At 40.3% G+C, this 9,879-nt stretch overlaps 1 protein-coding gene across 1 annotated transcript in view; it reads left to right on the top strand.

The window, feature by feature from the left end:
* LOC103207535 (cytochrome b-c1 complex subunit 2, mitochondrial) overlaps positions 1-9,879 on the top strand; it is a 45,331-nt gene that overhangs the window by 18,683 nt on the left and 16,769 nt on the right. The window contains exons 7-11 of the mRNA XM_007953186.2: positions 960-1,057; positions 2,864-2,921; positions 4,116-4,211; positions 4,949-5,148; positions 8,439-8,519. Of these exons, the coding sequence (XP_007951377.1) occupies positions 960-1,057; positions 2,864-2,921; positions 4,116-4,211; positions 4,949-5,148; positions 8,439-8,519 (533 nt within the window). The remainder of the gene's footprint in view (positions 1-959; positions 1,058-2,863; positions 2,922-4,115; positions 4,212-4,948; positions 5,149-8,438; positions 8,520-9,879) is intronic.

Here is a 9,879-nt window from a genome sequence, read left to right as displayed (position 1 = left end):
ATAAGATGACCGAAGATTTTCAGTCTAGTTGCTCTGGATTTCTTAGTTTCTTGCTGCTGCTGTAATCAGAATCCTGCAAGTAGATGGCTTTAACATTTATTTTCTCAGTTTAGGAGGCTGCGTGTCCGAATGCAGGGTGCTGGCACGTGTCTGAATGCAGGGTGCTGGTACGTGTCCGAATGCAGGGTGCTGGCTCTAGGGCTTGGTGTTCTCTCTTTGTCATCTCTGGGAAAAACTTGTCTCTTTTCCATTTCTGTTCTTCAGTTCCTTGGCAGTCTTCATGTGGCTTGTATCTTTCCCTCTGTTTGTGCTTGCTTAATTGCTTATGTGCCTAATCTATTCCCTTTATGTCTCAAAAATCAGTGGTTTAAGACAGACTCTATGTTGGTTGATACAGCCTCATTAACATACAAACAAAACCCTGTTTACGAATGGGATTGCATCCACATGTATACCAGAACCATACTCACTGCCATCAAGTCTGTTCTGACTCATAGCGACCCCCTCTGGATTTCTGAGGCTGTAAATCTTTATGGAAACAGATTCTCTCATCTGTGGAACAGCTGGTGGGTTTGAACCATTGACCTTCTGGTTAGCAGGCAAATTTAACCAGTGTACCACCAGAGCTCCTTTTATACATGTATATAACCAAAAAACCAAACTCATTGCTCTTGAGTTGATTTGACTCCATAGCAACCCCTCCTTGGGTTTCCAAGGCAGTATCTCTACAGAAGTAGATTGCCCAATCTTCCTTCCATGGCATGGCTGGTAGGTTTGAACCTCCATCCTTCTGGTTAACAGTCAAATGCCTGAAGCACTGTGCCACCAGAGCTCCGTGGCGTTAGGATTTACAACACATATTTTGAGGGAAGACACAATTCAGTCTATATCACTGAGTTTTAAAATGTTACCTCTATTTAAATTACATTTCAGTGACTACTTCTTTACTTAACTTACAGGTGTCCTTGAAAATTTACATGCTGCAGCTTTCCGGAATGCCCTGGCTAATTCTTTATATTGTCCTGATTATAGGATTGGAAAAATAACAACAGAGGAGGTATTGATAAAACATGTTACAGTTTAAAATGTACTTGTTTTCTTATGAAATTGAATGTTCTGCCATTTCAGGTTTCTCGGCTAATTTTCTTTTGTTTTCTAATAGAACTTCAGCTTCCTTGCCTTTTAATTAAAATTCTGCCTTAACAATTTTTGTATAATTTTTAACTGTGAAAAATTATTATAAAAAGAACATGCACATTACATAAAAGTCAGAAAATATACACAAGCAAAATGAAGAAAACACCTTGAGGCACTCAATGTTAAGATCCTTGGTATAGTTTCTTCTGTCCCTTTTTTCTGTGTATCTTTTATCAGCAAAATTTATATGTTTAAATATCATAATAAATCCTTCAACTAAAAATCTTTCTGTTTTAGTCCCTCTGAATACTTAGGATAAGAATAAACCCTACTTCATTGCCCCATCCCGTCATCTGCCATTTCACTAACTCATTCACCTTCTCCAGGACGTGGACTTGCTTTGCTGGAGGCAGATTTGTCACATGTCACAGCTCTATGTACAACATAGGACTGTTCCAGAACGTGAAGCATTGAATATTAACCCTATTCCTATTACCCCCAAATGAAATTTATTAAGTAATAGTATAAACCAGTGATCTGAGGATCCCACTGATCCCCAGATCCCTCGGCTGGTTGGTTGAGTGGTTTTAAATCAAGATTTCAAGATTCCACATTGGATCTACTAAGTCAATATGTAGAGTGGAACTCAGGAATTAGGGGAAGGTGGGATCCACAGTATGTGTGTATTTTTGTTTGTTAAACTCCACAGGTAATTCTGTAATCAGGTTGGGAACATGGTTATAGATTGTGACCTCATGGCAAGGTGAGCTTTATAGAAATTGGTTTTAAGAGAGGGGTATAATGCTATAACCTTTTTAACCCTACTATAGAATGCTAATAGTGCTTTCTTACTACTTATGTAAAGACAGACAAACGAAATGTACTGCTCAAATTACATTGTAGTAAAAGTCAGACCATTTAGAACCCCAGTTTTCTCAATTTCAAGCTAGTTCCAGTTCCAGTTCTTTTAATAACAGCTTTGTTAGGTGCCATTGAGTCGGCTCTGACTCATAGCGACCCTGTGTACAACACAACGAAACGCTGCCCAGTCACGCGCCATGCTCACAATCCTTGCTGTACTTGAGCCCATCACTGTAGCCACTGTGTCAGTCTATCTTGTGGAGGGTCTTCCTCTTTTTTGTCTAGCTATAAGTCACATACTGTGCAGTTCATTAAATTATACAATTTAATAATTTTTAGATTAATGCAGTTGTGTACTATCTGACAATCCAGATCTAGTCTTTGAAGCAATAGTTTTTACAATAAAATTACAATGTAATTCAGCACTAGGTAGTCCCTATAATGGCTCATTATAGCAAGACAAATAAATCTGTCTTGGAGGAAGTACAGCCAGAGTGCTCCTTAGAAGCAAGGATGATGTGACTTTGTCACATGTACTTTGGACATGTTATCAGGAGGGAGCAGTCTCTGGAAAAGGACATCATGCTTGATAAAGTAGGTCAGCGAACAAAAGGAATAACCGCAGCCAGGTGGGTGCCACAGTGGCTGTGGCAGTGTGGCCCAGGCGTAGTCACTCTTGTGAGGGTGGCACAGTGTTGCGTTGTGTTGCATGTGGATGCTGAGCCAAGACCAACTCGACAGCACCTGGCCATACCATGGCAGCTCTAAGCCTTAGTGTTTCTTTTTGGCCTAACTGTACTTTTAAGTTTTGATCAATTTTTTATTTATACCAAAATAACCTAATAAATGTTTTTAACTTCCTCAGTTGCATTACTATGTTCAGAACCATTTTACAAGTGCAAGAATGGCTTTGATTGGACTTGGTAAGTTGGAAATTGCCTGTCTTATCACCTTGCTTCTTTAGTAGCAGTCCCTTAAACTATGATTATGTAGACACAGAATTGAACAAGATTTGAAAACTTACTCCTCTTACACATGTCATACAGGCAGTGCGTGATAGGATTTTGTTTAATTGCTAGTCTTACTTTGTTTTGGAAAGCACAATCCAATATATTTAACTTTATAAATTACTTGTTTCAAATTCTTTCAGAAATTCTCCTGGTATAGTGGTTAAGGCATTTGCCTGCTAACCAAGAGATTGCTGGTTTGAACCCACCAGCTTCTCTGTGGAACAAAGATGAGGCAATCTTCTTCTGTAAAGGTTTACAGCCTTTGAAACCCGATGAGGGTTGCTGTAAGTCGGAATTGACTCGATGGCAGTGAGGTTTAAGGTTTGGTTAAAGTGTTGACAATATTTGCAAAATCTATGATAAAGGGCCACTTTTTCTAAGCAAAGAGCTCTCATAAATCTTTTTTTTTTTTTAAGAATATCTTAATAGCAAAACAGGCAAAAGATGTAAACAGGAAATTTATTTATGTACATAATGTGTGTATATGTGTTTGTACACACACATGTATATGTATATTTGTTGGCTATTATGTATCTTCTTTGGAGAAAGGTCTCCTTTTGCCTCTTTAGAGGGATTGTTGCATATTTTTATTGACGACTTCTAAGAGTTCTTTATATATTCTGGATACTAGACCTTTATCATATTTACAAATAATTTTTTCCCATTCTATGGGTTATTTTTTCACTCTGTTGGTGTAGTGTCTTTTGATGTATAATGCATATTATTACCAAAATATTGGGAATATGTGAATGGTGGCCAAGAAAGAACTGATTGATTAATAGTACATGAATGTAATGAAATTGTTTATAACTATTAAATGTTTGATGTGGACCATTGAAAGATATAAAAGATGAGTTAAAAGCACTATTAACAGAGTACCACCATTTAAAAAATAAAGGTAATTAATAACATGCATAGAAAAATTCTAGAGGAACATAAACTGTAACAAGTTATCTAGAGCAGCATTGTGGAGAGGACTCATTTCTTCACTGTTTTGTTTCTATAATGTTTAAATTTTGTAACAGATTTTTAAAAGGAAAAACGGTAGATGTTGTGTAATGGTGTTTTGGAAATTCTGTTCTAGCTTGTTTGTTTCTGTTGAAATAGGTGTGAGTCATCCTATTCTAAAACAAGTTGCCGAGCAGTTTCTCAACATGAGAGGTGGGCTGGGTTTATCTGGTGCAAAGACCATATACCGTGGAGGTAAGCATTTTGTTCTTTGGGGCTAATTTTTCTTAGGAAGTCTCTACCCTCAGATGTTGTTCTTCTTGTTATGTGCCGTCGAGTCAAACCCGACTCATAGCGACCCCTCCTTGGGTTTCCAAGGCAGTATCACTACGGAAGTAGGATTGCCCAACCTTCCTTCCGGGGAGTGGCTGGTGGGTTTGAACCACCAGCCGTCTGGTTAGCAGGCAAGTGTCTCAGCCACTATGCTACCAGACCTACCTTTGGATAGCAAACTGGAAATGGGTGGCGTCCCCCGGCTTGATTCCCAGCCAGGGCGCCTCATGCACAGCCACCATCCGTCATTGGAGGCTCGTGCGTTGCTATGATGCTGAACAGGTCGCAGTGGAGCTTGCCGACTGAGATGGACTAGGAAGAGAGGCCTGGCGAAACCCTGTGGGTCACAGCAGCTCAGTCTGCGGCCGACTGGGGGATGGCCTGGGGTTGGACAGGGTTTCCTTCTCTTGTGCATGTGGTCGCCATGAGTAAGGGGCTGACTGGGCGTTTGACAGCAGCTAACAAGGCCTGGCTGTTTCCTAGTCTTAGTATGGAACAAAAGAATTAGATGATGTGGATGTTGTATATTAAACGTGGGGGGGTAGAATGGCATGGTGAGAATACAGGGTGTGTGTTAATTCTGTGTCTTGGAGAACACTGAAAAATAAAACAATGCTGACTGCCATTTTCCTCTCTGCTTTCCCCCTGCATGACCCCAGGTGAAATTCGAGAACAGAATGGAGACAGTCTGGTACATGCTGCTCTCGTAGCAGAAAGTTCTGCCCTAGGAAGTGCAGAGGCGAATGCGTTCAGTGTGCTCCAGCATGTGCTCGGGGCCGGACCACACGTCAAGAGAGGCAGCAACACCACCAGCGCACTGTACCAGGCAGTCGCCAAGGGAGTTCACCAGCCATTTGACGTGAGTCCAAGCAGTTGATAGCTCTCCTTTTCTTTCCAAAGGCTCAGTATTTAAAAAGTAGTCTGATAAACTGCTCTTAAAATTTAAGATGAACACGAAATCCCTGTAAAATTGAAGAAACAAACTTGAATCCAGTACCTTAGTAGGTCTATCGTAGATTTATTATCTTTTCAGTTATTCTTGTCTGGAAGGAAAAAATGAATGCTTTGAAGTAAAACAATCAGAAATTCACACTTTAGTTTCCTTTAGGATGAGCTGTTAGATGTTGAACAGTCCCCTAGGTGGTAAATAAGGAGCGCTGGTGGTGTAGTGTTTAAGGTCAGTGGTTCAAACCCACCAGCCATGCCACAGAAGGAAGATGGGGTGGTCTGCTTCTATAAAGATTTACAGCCTTGAAAACCCATTGGGGGTCACCATGAGTCAGAATCAACTCCACAGTGTGTTTCGGTTTTTCTGGATGCTAATTAGTCTTTTTTTTTTTTAACTACATTTTCTGTTAAATCCTTCTGCTCCTCTGCCTGCTTCCTCAATTCCATTGTTATTCTTGTTTTCCAACCAAGTGTACAAGATACACACCAAGAAACTGCTTCACTGACCCACCCCTCCAGTTTGAGATTAAATTTAAAAAGAAAAAGGTAACATTTAACTTCATGAAAGTTCATGTTACTTTAGAAGACACCTTCTTTTTATTGACAATGAAAGGAAAGTGCTAAAGCTTTCAAATAATGATATTCAATAAATAATGATATTGGACCCTACATGCAGGGTCCAATGGAGCATAAGATGCCAACCAAAAAGGTATTCTTTAATGCGTGGCCATTGTTTGCCTGATACGGTAAACTACATGCCTTTAAATAGTATGCCTTTAAAAGGCAGCAAGTGTACTAAATTTTAGGATGAAGCATTGTTCATAACTTTAAGCAATGATGCAGGCACATGTAGGCTTATGCTTCCCAAAGGCTTTGGCCATTGGACACTTAACAGTGAAAATTAAAATCCACTTTCTGCTTTTTTTATTCCTGTGTCATACTCAAGTTGTAGCTTCCAGAGTCTTATTTTTTGTTTAGCACAGGAACCTTTGTTCCTATACAGTTTTCCAGCTCCAATGCACAACACAAAACTTTGAGCTTTTAAAAAGTTTTGAAGGCTTACTTAACTGAAACCCTCTGAATCTTCCTCATGGAGCCTTAGAGTTCCCTGCAACGCAATTCGAAAACTATTATCTTAAACCAAAACCAACCCCATTGTTATCTGTTCGATTCTAACTCATAGTGACCTATGAGGCAGGGTAAAACTGCCCCATAGGGTTTCCAAGGCTGTAATTGTTATGGAAACAGACTGCCACATCTTTCTCCCATGGAGCAGCTGGTGGGTTCGAACCACCAATCTTTAAATTGGCAGCCAAAAACTTAACCGTTGTGCCACCAGGGCTCCTTATCTTGAACTGGTCATAAATTTAGCTGCTGCATTTTCAATTTCCTATGGATTGTGTTTCTTTTGGCTCATAGTCTCCTCTGTTTTCTTTTTGCTTTATTCTTTACCAGTGAATGTTATGATGATTTTGTCTGGAGTTTAATCCTAATTCAGTGGCATAATTTAGTGGAAATTTCTAATTTAGAATTTGGCCAGAAATTTGGAGTGTGACTAGAAAAATCTCAGAATTATAATTCAGCTCCAAGCAACTGAAGTGTGTTTGTTCTGGTTATCTAGTGCCACTCTGACAAGAATATACCATAAATGGGATGGCCTTAACAAATAGGAGTTTATTCTCTTACAGTTCTGGAGGCTAGAAGTCCGAGTTCAAAGTGCCAGGCTCCAGGGGCTGTGTGAAAGTCCCTCGACCTTGGGCTTCAGCTCTGCCTCTTGCTCCCGGCCTTCTGAAGCTAGAGGCATCTCTTCACTCAAGCAGCTACTGGCTGCTAAGGCTAACAAGCCCAAGGTCAACAAATAATGGCACAGTCCAGATGTTACCAAACCACACACAGCAGGCCATTAACTCAAGTCCATTTTAGGTCCCAAGGGCAGCAAAGCATGGCAGGCTGCTGAACAATGAGATGGCTACATGCAGGGTCCAAGTGTACCATAAGCTAGAGACCATTCCCAAAGCTGTTTCTTATATATGGGAAGTAGACCTCATTCCCAAAGCAGCTACTCAGCTGCTCCAATAGATTCCATCATGGAGTTAATTACCAATCTCCTCTTAGGGAGTAACTACATTTAGCTGCCCAGCCACTCAACCAGGCCTAGCCAAGTTGACACACAAACTGAACTGCCACAGTATTCCTTTATTTCACCTGAGCTGAACCAGTGGTTCTCAAACATTAATGTGTATAAGAATCATCTAGAACACTTGTTAAAACAGTGAACGCTGAGGCTGCATCCCTAGGAATCTGAGTTAGTAAGTCTGAGGCAAAAACCTGAGTCTGTGTTTTGTATAACAACCCAGGTGGTCCTTATGCAAATGGTTCACATAAATACCATGAAACGCTGGGCTAGGCAATCAAGTTCACCTTCAGAAGCTTCAGACTCTGCTTAGACTACAGACAGCAATACCCATGTTAACCTCCAGGCTAACCTTCTTCCTACTTTAACACCTGATTAATGTCCACTTAACAAAAATGTTTCCATAATCCTTTGACTTCAGTCTTTACAAGAAGTGAATGAGAATTGATGAAAAAGTTACTACTAACAGCAGAGGAAAGAAACCAGGTCTGCTGATTGCCAAAGCCCTGTTTGCCAAAGAATAATACAGGTACAAAGTGACCTGTAGCACGTGGCCGTCCCACCTCTGCATTATAGTAATGTTTATAAATTAACGTTTGCAGTGAAGTGACCTTAAATCAGCAAAAGAAGAAATTCCCGGGAAAAAGGAAAGTGAACATCTATTTTAGAAATAGTTCAGTGAAAAAAACAGTTAAACAGTGAGTTCTGTAAAAAGGTAACCTGTCTAGAACAGGAGCTCTGGTGGTGTACTGGTTAAGGCATTTAGCTAATAACCAAAAGGTCAGTGGTTTGAACCCACCAGCCACTCCATGGAAGAAAGATGAGGCAATCTTCTTCCATAAAGATTTACAGCCTTGGAAGCCCAAAGTGGGGCACTATGAGTCAGAATCAACTCAGTGGCAATGAATGAGTTTGTCTACAGAACAGTGCCTTCATGGAATTGGTTAAATGAAGTATTTTTGCTCATACTGTAAGGGTACAAGTTTTCGTCTAGACAGTCTTAGGAAATTGTGTTTTGTTTTACCTGGTGGAGTAACATGCAGTAGTTACTATATTTTGTATTTCAGGTTTCTGCTTTGAATGCCAGTTACTCAGATTCCGGACTCTTTGGGATTTACACTATCTCACAGGCTTCAGCTGCAGGAGATGTAAGTTGAAAATTAAGCTACTCTCATTAACAAGTTTGTTTCTTTTAAAATGTTCATAGTTGAAACATGGACTGTTTGAATGCTGTGGTTTATCAGAGCTTTGTGTAGTAATAGCACGAGAGTGTATCTGCTATGGGAGAAACTTAAACATGTAGAGTGTTGCTTCCATGAGAGATGTGGAAAATGCCTCAGTATTTTGGTATTTTAGCAGGTGACATTGAGCTGGCGTTGGGATATCTAAATTGAGAACTCAGGAGAGGTGATGGCCGAGATGTGTATTCAGGAGTCATCTGTATAAAGGTTGTATTGACATACACAAGTTAAGATTATAGGTGAAGGAAATAAGTTAGAGTTCTGGGAAATACCACCATTTAAGGAGCAAGTGACTAAGGTGAGGGGCCAGGAAAAAAAGAAAAAGAGGCCATGTGTAACACCATTTCGATCCTCTAGAGATTACAGTTCCTTGACTTACCACGGGGAAGTTTGATGATTTGGGCACACTAGGACCTCAGTGGTGGTATAGCAGTTTTCACTAGAGTGGTGGAAGTGAGCTAAAATGTTCGGTAGTTAAGGAATCAATAGGGAGTAAGGATTGTGAGGTTTCGGTATAGCTTAGATGTGCACTAAGGAAGAAGGACAGTTTTAGGAGAGTTTACATTGAATGATTTAAGTTGGAATAGATGTTTGTACTGAAAAGGAAAAAAAGATTGATACAGATATGAGAGATGGGAAACCATAATTGGGTCAAGTCTGAAAAAGCAGGAGCAAGTGAGCCCCAGGGTGGAAGTGGACACGTTAGCCTTGGACACAAAAGCTAATGTTGGGACAAGAGGGTGTTGGGAAAATGAGGCAGTACCTGCCGGGTGCACTAGATTACATCATGCTTTGTGCTGTCAGTCAGGTAGGTCTGTTTTGTCATTTTTCTTCAATAGCATTCACTAGGTTAATGGAGAAATGAAGGAAGCAGGTAACGGGGTGAATCCCAGGTTGGAATCATGCAAGGTGGGAAGGTCAGAAATATACAGAGATAGCAAGAGAGTCAGGACACTGCCAAGAGTGATTAAAGGGATGATTCACAGGTCTAGGTTACATAGAGAAGTAAAGCCAGGGCACCTGAGAGATTGAGGGAAAGTGGTCAACTCAAGGAACAAAACACCTTGATGAAACTGAGGTATAAGGATGGAGATGAGAGATTAAGACTGGGTTCTTTTTTTTTGTTGTTGTTATTGTGATTTGGGTGAAGATTTACAGAGCAAATTCATTTTCCATATAGCAGTGTACATATACTTTGTCTCATGACATTGACCACAGTTTACCACAATGCAACAGCTCCCCTCCCACTTCCTCCCCATAGTTACCT

The sequence above is a fragment of the Orycteropus afer genome, unplaced genomic scaffold (genome assembly GCF_000298275.1).
Source record: "Orycteropus afer afer isolate SDZICR_OR568_19922 unplaced genomic scaffold, OryAfe1.0 scaffold00376, whole genome shotgun sequence".
Taxonomy (NCBI): domain Eukaryota; kingdom Metazoa; phylum Chordata; class Mammalia; order Tubulidentata; family Orycteropodidae; genus Orycteropus; species Orycteropus afer.
This window is presented reverse-complemented; position numbering and strand designations above follow the sequence as displayed.